Source organism: Pipra filicauda, unplaced genomic scaffold (assembly GCF_003945595.2).
Source record: "Pipra filicauda isolate LSUMZ 115617 unplaced genomic scaffold, ASM394559v2 scaffold17_size4572894_pilon, whole genome shotgun sequence".
NCBI classification, from domain to species: Eukaryota; Metazoa; Chordata; class Aves; order Passeriformes; family Pipridae; genus Pipra; species Pipra filicauda.
Genome location: NW_024104287.1, coordinates 1168987 through 1189982, shown reverse-complemented (window position 1 = coordinate 1189982; position 20996 = coordinate 1168987). Strand labels below are relative to the sequence as shown.

The 20996-nt window shown below is 34.7% G+C and overlaps 1 protein-coding gene across 2 annotated transcripts in view; it reads right to left on the bottom strand.

Annotated features, from left to right (window-relative positions):
- The window catches only part of SEC24B (SEC24 homolog B, COPII coat complex component), a 48567-nt gene that overhangs the window by 13120 nt on the left and 14451 nt on the right, over positions 1 to 20996 (bottom strand). The window contains exons 4-19 of one of the 2 annotated variants that reach the window (XM_027736447.2): positions 17514 to 17618; positions 14418 to 14498; positions 12982 to 13163; positions 11218 to 11402; positions 9975 to 10077; positions 8997 to 9123; positions 8267 to 8376; positions 7199 to 7311; positions 5698 to 5816; positions 5283 to 5338; positions 4760 to 4966; positions 4018 to 4141; positions 3232 to 3390; positions 2639 to 2812; positions 1898 to 2008; positions 524 to 699 (exon numbers count right to left, since the gene is read on the bottom strand). In XM_027736447.2, coding sequence (XP_027592248.1) covers positions 524 to 699; positions 1898 to 2008; positions 2639 to 2812; positions 3232 to 3390; positions 4018 to 4141; positions 4760 to 4966; positions 5283 to 5338; positions 5698 to 5816; positions 7199 to 7311; positions 8267 to 8376; positions 8997 to 9123; positions 9975 to 10077; positions 11218 to 11402; positions 12982 to 13163; positions 14418 to 14498; positions 17514 to 17618 — 2132 coding nt within the window. The remainder of the gene's footprint in view (positions 1 to 523; positions 700 to 1897; positions 2009 to 2638; positions 2813 to 3231; positions 3391 to 4017; positions 4142 to 4759; positions 4967 to 5282; positions 5339 to 5697; positions 5817 to 7198; positions 7312 to 8266; positions 8377 to 8996; positions 9124 to 9974; positions 10078 to 11217; positions 11403 to 12981; positions 13164 to 14417; positions 14499 to 17513; positions 17619 to 20996) is intronic. The other variant, XM_039379874.1, reaches the window with a different exon arrangement.

Genomic DNA, 20996 nt, shown 5'->3' with positions numbered 1-20996 from the left:
TCACAAAAAAAAAAAAGTAGTAACTAGTTCTATGTGACCTTTAAACTATATCACTTGAGTTTCTGTAATAACTTTCACCTTATCTCCATGGAAACTAGTTTTTCTTTTTAGAACTTTAAAGTACAAAGTATATGTATTGAAAAATATTTAACTTTTCCTCCATAAAATAAAGTTGGAGAAGTATTAATAAGCAGCTTTCACCAATCTACACCAATGAGCTGCCAAAAATCTGAGAAATGCTAACTGTAACAGTACAGATATCCTTATTTTCATTGTAAAACAATATAAAACAAAACATAAAAAAAATCAAAATCAAATAAACTAATAAATGGTTCAGACACCAGTAATTTAAAATAAGCTAATATAGTCATCTTCTACATGAAAGTCCTGTAAGCATAAAGATAACAACAAAATTTTCACTAATTTTAGACAAGTGCAGACACTGCTTGACCTAGAACAGTAGAATTCCTCAAATGGAACAAAGAATTAAATATCAAACATTAAACCACTAGATTATACATACCTGTTTGAGAAGAGCCAAAATATAGAGTGGAAACAGCTTGAGGGAATTTGGTGCTATCAGCATGGACTGCTGCAGATTTGAGGCAGTTGACATGTATGCTGCCAAGGAGTCTACCACGGCATTAACTAAGGCATCTCTTGCATCTGCAAGGCTAGATGAAACTGAGCGATCCACAGCTGTTTGGGGTAGAAGGACAGAAGAAGTTATTAGAGATGGCCTCATTCATTCCCTTGAATTTTGAAAATATTAGTTGAGCTTCTGGGTTATGCTTTAAAGACTTGAAAAAAAAAACCCAAAACCACACCTGAGGTCTTAAATTTTTTAGGAGCAAATCAGATGACTGTCCATACTGGAACTCACCTTCACAATTCTTAAAAATACAGTGTGGCTAATTTTGGCTCCATAGTTTGTAGTCTTGGAGAATTGAAAGAAATTTTTAAAGCTGTCATATACAGTTAAGTCTAAATATAAATCCTGTTTTAAATCTTATACAAATAACTTGGCTATTGCTGAAACTCCGCTGCCCAACCTCCAAGATAAGATTTGCAGCAATTAATTTTGATTTCCACCACCCCCCCAAGAAATTTCCCGTTATTTTCTCCATTATTTCACTGGCATAATTGTGATAAGTGTAAATGCAGCTTCACTTTTCTCTGCTGAGCAAGGGCTGCAAATTCTTTGAGTGGAGGAAGCCACCTGCTGGACTGAATGCGCATTTAAGAGGAGATCACAGAACTGTTTGGGTTGGAAGGGACCTTACAGATCATCTAGTTCCAGCCTCAAAAGATGTAGAAGTACTATTTATTTCTTCTAATTGATTTCACTACTAATTTACAACACAGCTTATACTAAAATGCTGCACAGAGTCACACACATTCGATGTCAGAGATCAGTCTACGAAACATCTACTTATGACCCGCAAGTTGGGACAAGTAAGAATCCTCAACCCAGCAACAACAGAATAGAAGGACACAAAACTAGTATTTGGATACACTGTTGTCAGAAGTTGCCTTTTAGTCTCCAGCAACTCACTAAACTGAATCACTGTCTCTTAAGTAATCCTAGAATGCTTAAGTTTGAGATAACAATTATGATGATGATACAAAAATGAGAGTTTTGATCCAAGTATTCTTTGTTCTTTAATAAACTCTAAAGAATGTAAGGCTCCTTTTAAAAGATTAAGGTCAACCAAGTATTCAGAAGGAATATTTTGGTTCACAGTTTTGATATAACTTTGATTTTGTCATCTTTTGCATTCTCAGGCTTCAGTGTGCTCCAGTTTAATACCCAGGCTTCATTTACTATTTCATTTAAATGGCTGGCAAAATTAAGAACATACACAGAAATACTTGAATCTTCTTGGTCTATACTCACCCATGTTGGCTAAGAGGCAGACAACTGCTTGTACATCTGCTCCTGCATATACATCAGCCAATGAACTTACTACGGGCAAGCAAAGTGTGTGCACTCGAATGCGACGTTCACCTAAGAGAAATCAGAGGAAACCATCATGAATTATCTCCTGCTAGAAGTATACAAATTCAGTCTTTACTGCATATCTCCTCTCATCTAAGATGCACCCATTTTATAAAAACATACCAGTCAGGAAATTGATTTAACACTGTCTCTCATTCCTGTCTCAACCTGTTCAAATTCTGCTCTAAAGCAGCACAAGTTGACTTACAACATCCACAGTGTCTTGATCCTACAAATGAAGTACATGCATTTTCATCTCAAAATTTTGTGGCATCTTCCACTATAGAAATTAGCTGCTATTCTTTAATGCCCACCCAATGTAGTAGCAACTCGTTCCAATTCATCATAAGTCTGTGAATTTGGACAAAGTGCCTGCCAACATGTTACTGCTTGTAACAATGGTATCACTTGTAAGTAAAGGATTCTTGCTGAATCAGATGTAAGATGCAGATAAACCACATTATCCCATCAAAATAGACTTTATAAGGATTTCCATTATGTGATTAACTGCCAAGTAGGCTCACTAGCCTTGAAAAGATTCTCTTAGGGTATAGTGAACGACAAAAGGCTGTGGAACCAACTATACAAACATTATATTATAGAAAAAGCCCACTGGCCAATTAATTTGAATTTATTTACCTTTGCTGGAAGTATACAAAAGAGCTGTTTGAAAACAAACCAATGATGTGTCAGTCAGACTTTCTTCAATGGACATTTGTACTGCAAATCCAGCATCAGGATTGACATTAGCAAGGGACAACAAATCAGTAGATCGTACAAAAAAGTTCCCATGAAAAGTGTGTATTGAAAGACCTAGAAGTAGATTAAATAACTCAGAATGAGTTTAAAACAGCATGGAAAACTCTTATCAATAACTAAAATCCACAGCCCTCAAGCTAGGTTTAAGAAAACAGTAAAAATTCTATCATGCAAAATCAATTACATGAATCATTAGACATTTCAGCACGATCCTGTAGAGTTCATGTTCAATTCTGAATGCTCCAAATTGATGCCCTTACACTACACATGTCAATTTAAAGCAAGATCGTGCCATCAACTAAAGAGCAAAGCAACAAACGCCAAAAGCTAATGTGACTTACATAGAGAAAACAACTACCTTACTCTTCAGAGAAAGAGAAATAACATGAACTTTAATGTTGCTCAAGACTTAAGCACATTCAAAATGATCATTAACACACTTACACCAACTTTTCCATGTATTTAAGACATACCTTTTGTACATCTTATGCGCATAACTGCTTCAAATCCAATCTTTCTTGTAAGGTATCTTTTCAGGTCTTTTTGCAACTTTTCAGCCTGAGCAGGATTATGGGTACGATGGAAAGATGGGTAGTAATAGATGCATCCAGCAGAATACTTGGACATGCAAGCTGTGAAGGAAGAAAAGATATGGTTAAGAGGTAAAATTGTAACATGAAGTCAGGACACAAAAATTGTGTCCAGCCTTCCACAAATCACATCTATTCATCTTTTTCTTCATATGACCCACACCTATAAGACAATGAGAACTGGCCCAGCCTCAGGCCACTGAAGACAGTCACGAGCCACCTCAATACACAATGACCTAATTATACACTGAGCTCAATAAATGCCTCCTTTGGCAGCTAAGACTGAAGTGCCTGCAGAAAAATTCGATGGTGTGGAGGCAAAATTAAGTGTGTGCACAAATCTTGGATTAATATCAAAAGATGAAAACTCTGTCCTACCCCTATAATTAAACTTTATTTATTCCTCGCCATCTGGCTGTTTCCTGTTCTTGAGCAGGAGAGAACATTCTCATTTAAAACTGTGAAATCCTAAAATAAGTTGTCTGATACCACCAATACAATATTTCTGTTCTTTACTGCTATCAACTTCAAAGTCAATTCCATTGCAGCATGAGCTGCACTTCCGAAAGTGCAAAAATATTTACATGATTTAAAAATTCCTGAAGCAGTCTATGCTTCTAAAGTAAGACAACAGTGCAGAAAGAGGGAATGCAGAAAGCTTCTCCTTACCCAGAGAAGCTAGATCAGAATATTGTGAACTTAAGAGAAACAAATCCACAGCAGTCTGCTGGCCCGAACAGTCCAGTGCCAACTTCTTATAAAAGTCCGTTGCTGGACCAAGATGCTGGACCACCTTTAGTGAATAAATTATACAGGGAAGAGTTAAGACAACAATCGTGCTTTTTAAGAGTTCATGGAACAAAAGACATACTAGTCAGCAGCAAAGTATCATAAGGAAGTTTCCTTTAAACAGTAACTTACAGGCATTCCCACCTTCAGAAACTATTTTCCTTATGTTCCGTATTATTTAAGTTTGCGTTTACAAGCAGTTATGATCCTACTTTCGAGGAAGTTTACATGCTCATACAAATAAACATTCATGCAACTGTGTACCACTTATTGGATGCTGTGAACTACAAGGCCATAAAAATAACAAGAAACCATGTTTTAGGTCTACAATTTAAATATCCACACTGATCAAAAACTCAGGTTGATATTAACCAAGTTAGAAATATTTGCAGCTTCTTTTGCTTGCCAAGGAAAACTATGAACCAAAGGTCCAAAAGACAGCTCGTGCACTTTGAAACAAGTAACACCACACATACATGTGTGATCTTAAATGTATAAACATAATTCAATTTAGTGAACTGCTATAAACAAAAAGCAAGCATTGATCTGCAGAACTACACAAGTCAGAAAGACATGGCCAATACTTAGTCTCATGAAATGAATTTTAAAGGAAGTTTTTTACCTTTGTGCTTGACCTTTGATTGGGATCTTCTCTGGAATGCAAAAGCCCTGCTCCCAAGGACGGTAACTGAGTTTGAAAGACAGATATCCGACCACCCGTTGGAGACATCAGTTTAAATGCAGCCTGAAGAGCAGGGCCCAATGCACTGTGTGTTTCTCTTGTATTAGTGAACATATTTGGTAATGCATTCAATAGGTCTTTTATCAGCTGCAGAACAGATTGAAAGGTGTTTTATGAGACTTTACAAGCTTGAGATTTTCTGCTGTTTCTAAAAAGCTCTACTACCATAACTGAAGTGACACAATCTGTACCAAATATTTCAGTTTAGTTTTAACACATTAAGGAAAATAAAGGCATAAATTTAGAAGTTATGATGTATCAAACTACATGTAATACTTGTATAATTAAAAATTAGCATTGGAACTACATATTATGAAGGTAAGTTTGAATTCAAAGTTTAACAGGAACATCTAATTTGAATATTTACTCTTTAAATTTAATTATATATTTTAAGCAATCATACCTCTTTGCTTTCATGGAGATTTACAAGTAAACTATCTGGTGTAGGCAGGAAAATATCTGCAGGGAGAATGGAAAACAACATTAAAGAAAAAAATAACATTAAAATAGAACAAAACATTTCATTGCCCACTGCTATTCATACCATGAAATAGTCTAATTTTCTGACAGTTGTGTTAGAGAGAAAAACACGGTCTATACAAAGCTTGTCTTATTCAAAGCAAAATTAAGTTTTGAATTTCACATTTTAAACATCACCTACTCTATAGTTAGTGTAAGACTACTTTTCAAAAATATATTCACTATACATTCAATAACACTGACCTAATACCAGAATAGTTGAGAGATTCTAATCTTTCTTCTGGGAAAAATAAATAATAGATTCTCAAAAATTCAGCTTCCATTTTCTTTTTACTTACCATCAATATCTGAGACAATCAGCATCTGAGGCTGAGATAAACCTTCTTGCAAGTTGTAAAACTGAACAGTGCTGTCAAACGTTATGAACCCTATTCTTGTTCTTGAGTCTCCAGGCAGCCTGAAGCATTGAAAAATAAACTATTAAGCCCTAAATCTCTCTCTCAATACATATACATACTCAGAGCTCCTGCTGATGTTAGCAGAAACTCAGCTCTAGTGTACAGGAGTGAAGGGAGAACATAAGAAAAGAGATCTGAAACATAAATACAAGCAATATTCTCTCAGTATTTTCTGAAAAGCTGAGATAATGGCACGGTTTACAAGACCAATGTTATAGATGAGCACTCACTAATATATTGATATTTTGCTCCAAGAGAGAACCTAATAAGTTCATTTAAACATTATACTGATACATGAAAGAAGGCAGTTCTTCAACAGAAAACAGTGCATTCTGCTCTTTCATAATTCAAAAAACCCATTTACTAATGTAGTTACAGAGTACTTACAACTCTAAACCAAAATCCAATGTCTCTACAATGCAACTTACTTATTGCTCATGGGGACCATATTTCAGTAAATGGCATTAAAAATATAAAGTTAAAAACTAAAAGTAACTTCTCAAATAGAATATAAAACATCAGCAAGTGCTGAAAACCATGACAGTGACCAAAAACAAAAAAGGCGACTATTGTTGTTACCACCTAGGTATATAAATGAACTGGATGTACTGATTTTCCTATAGACTTTGAGTGTTTCTGAGATCTGTTAACAAAATACCCATAAAAAACTGAACAAAGAAGGACTAAACTAATAAATGGAAGAATTTTATTGTACATATTGGTTTCTTCATGAGAAATTAAAATCAAGTTCCCCAAGAAAAATTTGTAGAAAGGAATTTTCGAGCCTTCACAGGATTAGTTGTCAAAAGACATGAACACAGTGAAGCTTATTAGCCCTCACTAAAAAAGCACCAGCAACAACCCCATGCATGCTGTCCCAGTGCAAAAATGTGAAGAGACAGAAAGCGGCACAGGTAGATCTAGGTGGATCCAGCATGCAGCACCTTAGCTATTTCAGCACAAGAACCGGACAACTTCATCTCTGTAATTTAGTTCATTTTTGTTGCTCTTGGCAGAGGGGAACACTGCAGTGCATAGATCTTTGTACAATTAACATGTTGCTAGAAGTTATAGCTAAATATTTTTTACAGATAAGTAAGTAAATTATATGCAGATACACCTTTAATCACATTCAGGGAAGACAGCCCTCACCATGTAAATTGCTTCAGCAGCTGGGTTTTTTTTGGTTTTTTGGTGGTTTGGGTTCTTTGGTTGGTTTTTTTAGAGATGTAAGCTGCATTTCAGAATTCCGGGCAACTGAACTTCTGCTCTTTGGGGACAGGATGTTTAGACACTATATGCAAGTTTTTTTCAAAATTGTAAATTACTATTGTTCATAACAACATGTCAGCTGATTTGAAAAAATTGTTTATACTCTTACTTGTCTAGATTTTCCAGCAATGACTGGCAGACTATTGTCAAATATCCAGCCTCCACTGCATTATGTGACACATCTAAAACAAATAAATATACCGCAGGCTGAGGAGGACGAAGCTACAAAGTAAAAAAAAAAATAAATAAAAGAATGTTTAAAAATCATATTCAAAGAAATGGTAAAATTGATTAATCATTAGAAAGGGAAGTGGGAAAAGGGAATACTTAGAAAAATGCAAGGTATACAGTATGCAATAAAAGCAATTTACTAAGAAACATGTGGACAGACTTAACCACAATTCCCACTGGTTAATAACTGCCATTTGTAATAAATATACAGAGTTATACTTCAGAAAAAAAATTTGATATATTAGTCCCTCCTTCCAACAGTCAACTCAGACATGACATTCATGAAAGATATGGAATTCACCCTTCTATACTCCACTGTTCTTTCAGTGTGATGCATTAAACAGGGTTAAAACATTCTACCTACAACCTTTTCCCAACTCTGTAATGAGCTCTGTTTATTCATTGCCAAATGTCTCTGCTACAATGTTTCAATTAAAAGACAAGAGAACAATTTATTTTTGCTGCTGTTAATAATGTCAATTATGAACAGGGCCTTTTCCCAGGCGTTGTTTAACTTTTTTGGAGACAAGACTACTATCACAGCAATTGTAAGCTGACTACTAATAAGAATAATTTCTGTCACAATTACTAACTGAAAATTTGAAGCTAAATTAATTTGCTTGTTATTCCACTACTGGTCTTTCAAAACCTCCTCAAAACAATGGGGAAAGCCAGAAATTACATTGCATTGGGTTCAAATCTGACTGTGCCACATTAAACTACACTGGATGACAATACACACTGAACTGACTTTAACTGACAAGCCTCTGAATGTCTGCATTAGCAAAAACTCAAAATATGAATTTTAAATAATCTTTAGTGTTAAGAGGACCTTCACAGGAAAATTAATACACACCACTGGAGCAAAATGCAACATTAGTTTCAAATGCTTTCATATTAAAATACAATTGCTCTTGCTCAAGTTACCATGAAAAACGTTTTTTACCATATAGTCTGAGGAAGCAATGAATTCCACTGTAGAATTTTGCACCTCTGGCCGTTTATGAGGCTCTCCATAAGACCGTGTCAGAGGATTATACATAAATTCTTCAGGAACTATAAAAAAAAAAATGTAATACAGATTATATTTTTGTCAGCAAATAAAAAACATAATTGAAGCTACAAGCAAAGTAACGTGGACACATTTCAATTATCACAACAGGAAAAAATTCACATGATGGATACATAAAATGAAGGAACACTTCAAAGATCTCAAGCAACATCCAAGTTAAGTAATTGGAAAGAAAAGAAAGTTTATTTTAAATAGCACTACATCACAACTATAAAACACCAATGTAAATAGAGCATTTCACACCAAGCAGCAATCTGTATTGCTTCTCATAACCCCTGGCCTGGACTGCAGACAGTAGTAGCTGTCATCATGTTTCCATTTGCATATTGCAACAGCAGTCAATGGAATAAGCTGAATTCATTATACAAGTAATCAGCATTATATGAATACATTTTCTTCATCTCCCACGAGACTGCAAAACAATCTTTTCCTTCAAAAAAACGCACAACACATCTGACTTAAGATGTTTTTTTAAAATCTCTGGATCATAAGAACACTGTCACTTTAATCTACATTTTAATCTAAAGTCTCCTATGGACTGATATGATGCAAATGCTTGAAAGAGATACTATAAATGCAAGCATCTCCTGCTACAGAAACTTACCATCATTAACTCTATAGCACAGATTGCATTTCCACCTCCTTTGATCAATGAAAGAAACAAAAGGGTTGATATACGTCCTGCAGGATCTGCATCTTACTATTGTGCTTGATGTTATTACTGGTAATTGCTAAAAAGAAACAATGGAAAGCTGTCACAAAGGTATATGATACATTTCATGGAACTGTGCAGTACAATTCATAAAACCTTCATAAGACTACGTATTCTATCATCTTTCCTTTTAGCTTTTTAGTTTATTTTCATACAGAGTAATTATGATGCCTTACTAAAAATATCTTCCCCATTAAAATCAAAAGAAATAACATTTAATTATTGTCTCAATCTAATATCTCAATCAAAGATGTAGTAAGATTTTAAATGAAAGTATTTTAAATTAGAGCTACTGTGGCAAGAAGAATTATGAAAGACAGGACCACTTTGAGTGACTAAATATGACAGATAGAAAACTTTACACAAATAACACATATTTTATAAAAAGAAGTTAGACCAGACAGTCATTCACCTTTTTACATAAATACTAATAAATCAGATGGTGAGGAGATGCTTAACAGTTATAAATACATCTTCAATCTTGTACTGTGCTTACTTTCTGTTGAAAGCATTTATCAGGCCAGTAATACACTCAACATGAGCACAAGAGGGCTCTGTAAACACCTTTTCAAGAGCTACCTGACAGTTGTGAGCCCAACACACAGAGCACTAATTCACTGCTTCGGAGAACCACAGGCAAGCAAAGATTTCCAACAACAAGGAAAAACTTCTCCAAAGCTTCTCCCTTATGAATTTCAATGAAGTAGCAATTTCAAGGCTTTTTTCCCCTCCTCCTAAGTCCCAAACAAGTTTTTGGTACTTCTGTTAAATTAGGACTTACAGTTCATTGTCATTTCTCGTTTGAATGAAAATAAGACAAATGCACGTATTAAATACACACTCTAAAAAAAAAGAAGTACGAAACTTTACCGTTAGGTCCCTGAAGGGATGCAGCAACAAACCCAAAGGAAGCTTAGCTTTGTTTAACAAAGCCTGTGTTTGTGGAATATTTGTCAATGTACATCGAAATGAGCTGAAAGGAAATAAAAACATTATATTGAAAATGAAATTTTAAGAGATGTTAAAAACATTGTCTTAACACCAGATTTTAAGGAACTTAGAAATTTAAGAAATCCTGTGTTTTACAAAGCTGATTTAATAAAAAACAAAATGCAAAGAGATTTAAAAAAAGGCCTCCTAAAGAAACAAAATAACCCAGTCCCCCACTCCCCAGTTTAGCAGTTCAGCAGTGCAAGTATACCAACTTGCACCAAAGAATCAGAACTGCTTTAGGTACAACACTCAATGTAAAATTACGTATTTTTCTGTTCATTATAAAAATTTTTCCAATGAAGGAACTACAGAAGGAATATAGTATTTACTAGTTCTCAGAAAGCAATATTCACATAAGAAAATGGTAGAAAACGATCCCAAATACTGAGTAGAGTCAAAATCTTTTCTTTTGTGTAACATGGAGGATAGACTTCAAGATAATTTAAGGGACACTAAAAAAACCCCATGCAGAAATAGTGCTGTCCAAAGTGATCCATACTTAAGAATGGTTTCTAGGCTCTCAGCTTTCTGATTTCTGTTTTCTGGTGGGACTGTGTGTTGTCACTAGAGCAGTAAGGACGCTGAGTCACTTTGGGGCAACAAAGAATACTTATTTTGGAATTACAAATAAAATCTTTGGGGAACAGCATTTGCCATTGTACCAGGTGGACTTGACTTGGGATAGTTGTTAATTAATTCTATTGTTAAATAGAATGTTAATCAGAGGTGAAAGGATACATTAGTCAATGTATTCAGGCATGATCATAATACTTTTCCAGAAAAAAATCTTGTGCAATATTACAAAAATATTCTACTGCATAACGTTAAGGTGTTTATTAAAACTTTTTTTTTAAATGGATAAAACAAGGTGAAGATTAAGCAGACTTCTCAAAATATTAAGAAATAAGCTACACTCCCGCTGCATATAATGTATTCTGATGGCAGGACAGTTTCAACATTTGTGTAAGGATGCAGAGGATAAACTTATTTCCAAGTGAAAGAGTTTTTATTAACTCATCACGACAATTTAAATTCAGGAGTCAGTTTACACATTTTTTTGACACTTTAATTATTAGTTACTGAAAAATGTAAGATACTGTTCTAGACACAGTACACTCACTCTGGACTGCAGTTTAATTTCCTAAGATCAGAATTCAAGTTAGGCACAGGTGCTGGAACTGAAGACACTGGCAAAATATTTCTATCATGTGTAAGGTTTACTGGTCTCAAGCTTTCTGGCTGCTGAGAATGCTGTAGACTTAAGCTTCCTAAGGAAGAGGACAGCTGGTTCACACCTGGATAGTGCTGAAAAAGGTAAGAGTATGACAAACAGGTAAACACACATTCATGTTTAAATAACAACCTTAAACCTTCTTGTAGTCCCCTTTCTTCCAGACACATATTGAAAAAAGATACAGCAGCACTTAGCAACAAACTCAAACAAACAAGAGGGTCGTATGGTAGAAATTTAAAGATGCTAAGACAAATGTGACATACCTTCTAAATATGTACCATCGGACAAAATTCAAATTCATGACACAAATCAACACAGGAAGTCAGTCACACATAATCCTTCCATCTCTCCAGGCATAAGAAAACAAATTACTAGAAAGGCTGACACAGTTTCCGTCCCTGCACTCTGCAATGTAACTTTTGTTGCAATGTAACTTTTTCAAGTTACAGACACTGCTTTTATATATTTATTTTTAAACTAAAACCATAGAAGAGGAGAAAAGGTTAGGTTGGAAGGCACCTTTGCAGTCTGGTAGTCTAATCTCTTACTCAAACAAGGCTATCTTAAAAGTCAGCTTATGTTGTTTAAAAAAAACTTGAAAGTTAGTTTAGACTTGTCGAGTTTTGATAATATCTAAGGATTGACAATTTCATGACACAATCTGTTCTACTGCTTCCCCACTCCATTCCTGAAGAATTTTCTCTTTATGCGTCCAACTAGAATTCACTTGCTGCAACTGCTGTTCTTCTACTGCTGTGATCCTGAAAAGAGCCTACCTGCATCTCACATTATAGTGAAGATGAAGCCAATCCTTTCAATTTAAAAAAAAAACAACAATGAATAATTTCTTCCAGGTCACATTTTACATTACCTCTGTAATGTTCCTGGATATTATATACTAAGTTATGGTACTACACTCAGATCACCTACAACAGCAGTTTCACTCTATTTGCCAGCTGGCCCTTATTTCAGAAAGTAAGATTTGTAAATCAGTACATTTCTTTTTGTTGACCTCTTCACACATACATTTCTTTGCACTGCTTCAGCATTTCTACTTTTCCTCAGTGTCTGTCTCTTCTTCAGATTTCACTGCACTCAGGTGATTCACATGTATGACAGGAGTCAGGTGATTGTACATGATTTCTTGGGTGTTTGGTGCTCTCTTTGCCAGGAAAACAGAGCAGACGCAGTCAGCCTGCCCCATCACACACGCAGCCAGCACAAACTCTACAGAGCTCTTTTATGTGGACCCTATGCCATGCCTTGCTCATGAGGTCATTTAATGCTTGAGATCATAGCCTATAGTAGTGCTCGAATACATGCAGATCAAGTACTTCCTTATGGTTTCCTATCAGTGATGTTCAGCTCTCTGAAACACCAAACCTTAAAGCTGTGGATGCTGCTAATAACTGGTGAAACAAACTTGTTCAGCTTAACTACTTCGAGGCACACTTAAAATTTTCATTCAAAAGCCTTCCAATGAGTTTAGATCCAGAACTACGACATCAATATTATACTTAACATTTGTTGTCTCAGAAATTATAAAAATAAAATAGAAAATATGAAAATAAAAGGAGAAATACAACACGTAGAAAAAGGTTTTCCAAGGAAGTTATTTGATGACGTAACTTTTCAATTAAAAATACAAACCTGTGGATAGTGTTGAAAACCAGGATGGTGTCCTGGATTACTGGGCTGCACAGGAGTAGTTGGTGTTGCATTTTGGTAGCCAGGCTGCAGTGCTGGATATCCATAACCAAAGGGCTTTGAAGCTTTTGATGTTTGCGGGACTGATGGAGCAGGAACTGGGCTGCTGGTCACGGAACGTGTATCTGAATGGACAAAAGAAATCACACAGAAGGTATTGAATATACTTACTATTTCCTTCTTAATTTAAATGTAAATTCCTAAATGCTTTACAAACAACATTTCCATTTGTAAGTGTTTTCATTACCCATCAAGTTACTTTTCTGCACTGAAAAAAGCAATTAGCAAGGAAGATTACTGCAGTTGCAGTGACAAAGATAATATATATGGGAAAATGACCACAGTCTTATAGTTACTACTAACAAAATGTTGCTTTACAAAAAGAGGCAACCTGAAAAGTACTTCAATTGAATAAAAAAAGAAAAAACCTCTTAGAACCACATTTTATTACAACATATATATTTGATATAAACCACAAGAGATCATTCATGCTTAGTCTCTGCTCTACCACTTCTGAATACTGTCAAACATAAGGCTAAAATCATTCTATAATTCTACAATGACTTCATTAAAAGCTGTGTCTACATTTAGAGAATAGTTTGGTCAGCTGAGCCTTATGTTTTCACAGTATTATAAGTGGTAGAGGAGAAATTATGCATAATCGGTCTCTTTTGCAGTTTATAATTCTGATGCAAGTTTCTCCTGTATATCCCTGCAGCACAGGGATACAGAAAAAAAAGAGCCAGAGGGGTAGGCCTTCCAAATTAATCCAATTATCATTTAAAATACTGGCTAACATACTTTGAATAGCATCTTTTCCACTTGTTCTTAATATGGCAGCTCTACAGATTTCAAGACCAAGGCAGTCAGCTAGCAAGTTCATTTAGAAACAACCTGACAGTTCTGATATCTTTAGAGCTAAAAATTAGCAAAATAGCAGCCATTTTCTTTAAATGAAGAAAAAGAGAAGAAGAAAACCTAGTCCAAGCATCTCTGCAAGCTGATATTGTTGGTGGTGTGTTGACTTCTGTGGTGTGTGAGTCACTATTAGAAGCTCCTACTGTCAACACAATCAGGCATACAGTATGATCTAGAGAAAGATGCTGCTTTCACATTTAGCATGTTTTCAGTACTACCCTCAATACTATAATGGAAAGTATGACACGATTCAGGGAATTTTTCTTAAATGGTTATGTCAGCTTCAACGTTCAAACCGTGAAGCGACTAAAAAAGGCATGTATGTTTTCTCTGATCATTTCCCTCATTCCTTTCATAGGCATTTCCTTTCATCTGCTTGTTAACTAACAATAAACAACACCAGAAATAATAAAAAAACACGTTTAAGTATTTAAATAAACAATTCAAAACGAACAGTTTACCTGGATAGCCACCTCCTTCTAGGGCATCATAATTGTTCAGAACAGGAGAGGCACTGCTTGTAGTAGAAGAACTATCAAGTGCTGGGGGAGGAAAACAGTTTAACTTTAGGTACTTCAGAAATGCCAAGCTTTTGATAAATAAGAGACTGAGAATTTTTTTCTTAAAATTTTGATAAGAAACTGTCAAGAAAGATCCTAGAAAAAAACCCCACCACTTCAGTCCTAATACGTGAAGACTATTACCACTGCAAAAAGGAGAGGGAGGAAGATATAATTAACAAGATATTAAAAAACAAACAAGGACATACCCAACAAATAGCAAGAGAGATTGACGGGAAAAGGACAAAAACAATGAAAAAAGTTCTTTCTTGAAATAAATTTTTTTTCTATTAAACCAAAAGCTCTTTCTAGAGTACCTCAACTGAAGCCGTGCACATTTTAAAAATATCCATTCATGACTTTCTTCATAACTGCTAACAGCTGAAGATTCCCATCATCTTCAGAGTGATTATGCATCATCCCCACCTTCAAACCAAACTGTCAAGTATTTAATTCTTCCCTCCTTTATGTCCTGTTGTAATTCACAGCTTGGTTTCCTTTCAATCTAAAGTTTCTATTTTCCATTATCATTGACAAGAAGTCTCAGCTTCAGTCAGAATAAACAATTACTTTTCATTCAGCCAAAAGTAAAAGTAACTATGTAAAAGTAAGTACCAAAATTTAACTAGACAATATAAAAAAAGCACAATGAGCACATACATAGTTGTTAGTACTAAAGAAATTCTTACTGCTTACTTTTTAGTTCGACCTATGCATAGATCTTCAATATTTTATTGTAAAACTTCGCAAACAAAAGAATATTTGAAAACATCTCTTCCAATGCTATTTCAGACACATTTCCAAAGAAAAAGGGCCGAGGAGATAAAATGTATCTGCTCCTTAAAGCACATGAAGTCATGAAGTCTGACAGAAAGAGTCTATTTAAGAATTAAAATAAAAAAAAAAAAGATAATCACATGTATCATTTTTGTGGCAGAACAGACTTGAAAGATTCACTGATACTGTTCTACTCAGAAGGGTCAACCATGACCACGCGTTCCATTGCAAAACTGAAAGTATTTCAAGGGAGAACTTCAGTGGTGGGACATTTGAGATTCGATTGCCCTTCAACTGAGATTTCCAAGTAAAGAGACTCCTACCTATGAAACATAACATCACTGACATTTTGGACACAGCAATACCATGGCACCATCATGACAGTATAGATTATTTTTGAGCATTTCAAGCACTTAGCTAAGTGCCTTTAAAGCGCTTAGCTAAGAAACAGAAATACTATTAAAATAATACCTCAATACTATTAAAAAAACCCATAACACTAAAAATAATATATTATTTAAAATAAAATTTAACACTGTGACATTCATACAATCTTAGTTTTCAGATTTTCCCTCTTTTTTAAATCCTGGAGGATTTTATCTTTCTATTCTAGAAACTGAAGGAAACAGGATTCCTTACTTTGTTCCCTGAGCAGGAACTTTTAAAGTAGGGCTTTTAAAGCTTTGCTAAGTCCTACTACAGAAAACCCAAAATATACCTTTGTTAGGTCAACAAAAAACTTGAGAAGCTGCACAATCATAAGCAACCCGATTTCCTACATCTATTTTTCATAAAACCACTGTGACAGTCTGAGCTAGACACCTGTCTACTGAATCTGTTTAGGACTTAACATTAATTGCTGGTGACAGGATGCTTATTAATCAGATAGCCTATGTATTGAACCTGGGTGCCCCTTCACTCTTTTCCATAAGATAAATTTAAATACAGCGATACTGCCAAGGCTACAAGTTTCAGTTAAGTACAGAACTTGAGAGAGAAAGATGGTAGGGAGTATGAAACTTTGTTTAGGGAACAACATAATAAGAGAAAGGTTACAATCAACAGAAGAAAAAAAACAATCGACACATCCTTTGACAGAAACCTCGGCATGGGAACCCAGCACACTGTTCTTAATTATGATTGAATGTCATAATTGTTTTGCTCCATTCTTCATAGAATTAGTATGAGTACACTAAGATATTTTCACAGTATTCTAGTTGATGATTTAATTATTTTAATAAAATTCTGAATAATATGGCACTTATTTTGTTTTCTGACTAGTTACAACATGAATTATAAGCTTATAGGAAAAGCTACAAAAGTTTGCTATTCCAAATCAATACTAAAAGCCAGCACACACAAACAGGAGCAGTATATCAACACAAGGTATGTGCTATTACTTCAATCTATCAACGAGGGTAGTAGCCTAATGCTTCTCTCAAAAAGCTTTTTACACTCATATAGACAGTAAAGACTTCTATAAGCTCAAAGAAAAAATGTTACCATAATTCAAGAAACTAAGGTGAGGAGAAATATCAAACTCACAAAACCAAGCCATTCTGACAAAACACAGGCAGAATCCTTGCAACCAAGTATGTAATATATTTCAATCTATCAGCACAAACTTCTTCTTAAAAAGTTTGATTTTTTTTTAAAGTTTTCCTACAAAGCAAGCAGATTAAAATTGAACCTATATGCCTGACCATAGAGATATACCTTAGAAGGAGAAAAAAAATCCAGCACAGATTAATTTACTGTCATATAAAGCATGCTTACTACCTTTCAGTATTTACTTTACTACCTTAATTGTCAGAGTTCCCTATGCATAAAATGAGAAAAAAGGTAAACACTTGTTTAATGTACGGTATCTCATTGCTTAACATAAGCAATTATCAGTCTAAGTTCTACAGCTAGTTAAGACTTTAAAACCCATTCCAAATCAAAATATTAAAAATGTGAGGCTTGCAAGTTGTGAATATTACTTTGTTAGATCAATAAAATATCAGATATTAATATGACCAAAAAAAAGACCCATTTGTTGGCCACTGAACTCCTTTTTGTTTACTACACTAGTAACAGTTGGGAAATTTCTAGTTAACTTGATACATGATGAGTCAGTGATGTTTTGTCTTAAAGGAAGAAAAAGTTTCAGGGGATGGAAATATGGAGAAAACCTTGAGTAAGAAGAGAACAAGATACTGGTGTAAAGCTAAAGCCAACCTGCTTCCTCATCCTCCTCATCCTCTTCCTCATCATCTGAACTTGATGACAAGGGAGCTGGTGCAGAGCTAGCTTGATTATTAACATATCCACCATACTGCATGCCTGTGAAGTGGAAAGCACAAACATAAGAGTCAGACAGACAGGAAAGACGAGAAACGAAAGTCACAAATCATTGCATTAAAAGTGAGAGAAATTAGCTGTTCTACAGAAAATCCCAACATGCAAAAAGTTAAATCTACAACCCTAGAAGCAATTTTTAGTGGGCTAGTACAGAAAAGTATTAGTAGCACTTGGAAGTTAGCAGAAAACTTTATACATGTGTATGTGCATGTGTATCAGGAAGTTAAACACAAACAGACTTCCTATGTACCTATTTAATATCAGTTTGTCCACTGGGATACTTTCACAAATTAATACAAAGAAATGAACGAGTTATTTGCAGATAAATTATGTCATGAAAATGTTTAGTATTAACTTTTGCTTGGCACACCTGCCCCTTTTAAGACAAAAATACTTCATGCTGGAATTCTGAACACTGTCAGAAATGAATGAAATATACTGCTGTTGCCACATGCAAGAGTACAAACACACATACAGAGAGCACAACACAATCACTGAAAATTAAGCTAAGTAAACATGAAAATTTGGTTTGTCTTATTTTTAAATTAGTGCCTAAATTCAGACTTACAGGCCCATATTTAAGCACCTAAATACACTATTCACTTCTAATATCTGGAGACAATGCAACAACAGTTAACTGCTGTCACCTTCGAAGCACAACCTATTAGATTTTTTTGGTGTTTTTTAATTTGTTTGCTTTTATAATATCTACTCTAAACATATGTGAACAATACACAAAAGCAACAAACAAATATACCATTTTAAAACAGAGTAAAGCATGCAGCAATGGCTTATAATTTCCTACATGTTATTGATGCAATTTCAGCATCTCAAAGAAATCTTAAATTTCTCTTGTAACAAGGCAGGGTTAGCAAGGATTTTAAATATGCTTGTAGTCAGACAGTGATATCCTAAAAAAATGCAAGTGATCACTTTGTCTCTTAGCAATCTAATGGATTGCTATGGCAAAAAAATATCCTAATTCTTCAAAACTCTTCAAAATTTTTCAGATTCTTAGGAGTTTGAGTTTTTTCCCCCCTGTAAAGCACTGCGGCACCACTGAGTAGAATTCTTGATTTTAATACTATAAAGCACTAGAGAAGTGTCATGTTATGCATAATCTGAAACCATCCTGGTAAATAACAATATCCCGATCCACCACTTAAATCAACTATATCAACCTTTATTTTGTTTAAACTGTGGGCTATAAATGCTGTTAGGTTCATGGCTTTTTTTAAAAGGGTTAGCAAATGAACCCAAGAGGAGCACTTCAATTTCACTTAAGAAAAAAAAACAAAACAGAAAAAAAGATAGAATCAAGGTGAAGAGTATCTATTCAAACACTTGAAGTAAAAAGAAAAGAAAGCAGATCTATATAACAACATTCTTGAGAAGCTGAACTTTCATAGAGAAGTTAGTGCAAGAAAAGAATGACATACTCCTTTATCTACTGCGTTAATACTCATACAATTCCAATAAAGTTCTTCCATAATTCAAGTAGTCACAATGGTGAAGGCAAAATCACCTCAAGTGGAACTGAGGACATACAGTGTTTCAGTTTTTCCATACTGCTAAAACACAGGGATAATTTGACTGATTTCTAGTCTCATCTATTATGAAGTTTACTGGATACACTTGATAAGAAGAACGCAAGAAAATCATTCCCTGTGCAAAAACAGACTACAGCTAAGGAGACTATGCCTTTTCTCAGGCTTGGGAGAGCTACCAAGGAATAAGGCAAAACAACTGCATTATTGTGGAGGAGAAAAAAAACAAGTTTAAGTAATTAACATGCAAGTAAAAGGGAAAAAAAGTCAGGATGACAAGAAGAAATGCAGTGTAACAGAGAGAGCCAAATTAAAAGAAGATGCACACAACGTGAGGGTGCAAAGACAGATCTCTAATAAATATCACTCACATAGATAGGAAGGAGAAAGAAAGGATATCTACCTGGAAAGTGCATGACAATGCAAAAATTCCAAGCATGCGCAGATGAGAGAAAAGGACTGAATTAGTCATTCTACTCATGTTACTTCGAAGTCTTCAGACTATTTCTTTGAAAAAACCAAAACAACCTTCTATTTCTAAAACTCCCCTTTTTCCAGTTACTGTACACTAACATAAAGGATGCAGCATGTGTTCAGAAACAATACAGAAAAAAAAGAGATTAAAAATACATGCTAGTGACACAGAAGTTTAGGAATCACGAACTATGTCACTGTGATTCCTCTGGAGGCAGGGATGGTTTACCAGCCTTACGAGTTTGCATAGATTTATTTTTATTGCCAACAGTACCACAATTTTCTGCCTTTAGGATACTCCTATGTTGTGCTAGTACAACTGTCCAGAAAAAAAAAACAACCCTGAGTTTAAAAAGTCATTCTCAGGTGGAGAGGATGACCCATTCTAGTTCACTGCCCAGCAATGCTACCAATAGATCAACACAGGGGACAAAACAAATTGAAGGGTAAAATGGGTGGCTACAGACAGCAGTTCCAAGTGCCATCATGTGCCTAATCATATTTTCTGCTGTGACAACTCAGTTCTGCTTAGTATCTTTTACATATTTGCCAATAACGTTAAAATCATCCACTTTTAAAACTGCAAAAGCTAATTTTGAAACCATTATTTATTTTGAGTCAGGTTATTCCATAAATCTGACTCAAAATGCAACCACATAATTTAAATCATCACAAATTTCTTGGACTGGTAATTTCTAAACCCTGTGACCGCTGTACCTGTAATATAACAATTTTGCACTCTAAGGCTTTATCCCACTACAATTTACAGACACATAGAAATATAGGTGAGAGGACACAGAAGATAAATTGGCATAATGACTTATTTGCCCATGAAATAACCCAACTATTTACATATTTAAAGTTCAATCACCCATGTCACAGAAGACTTTAAAACATAAAGTGCACATTTTATATGGTTTAAGTTTCCTAATGGAGGCCCCACCAAAAACAACAAATGAAATAACTACATGCAAATACAAACTATATTTTGAAGTTCTTTAACTGTCTCTACTCATAGCCCTCATATTTTCAACCAATTTACTACAGCATTAAGATCTTAATATTAGAAATAGCAGTTCTTACAAAATGAGCCCTCCTCTTCTCTGTTCTTAAACTCTTTGTTTTAGATTAGTTTCATTTCCTCATCAGCTCCACTCATCAACATAAAACCTGAGGAAGTCTACAAATAACATCCAGAGAGGACACAAAATCTCAAAGTTTATGTCTGCGATGCTGTTTTCAAGTAAATTAGTTTATTTGCATCAAATTTGTATGTATAGTTATGTAAGAATAAACAGGCTTTAATACATTTTAAGGTTTATGACCTGTTAGGACACAG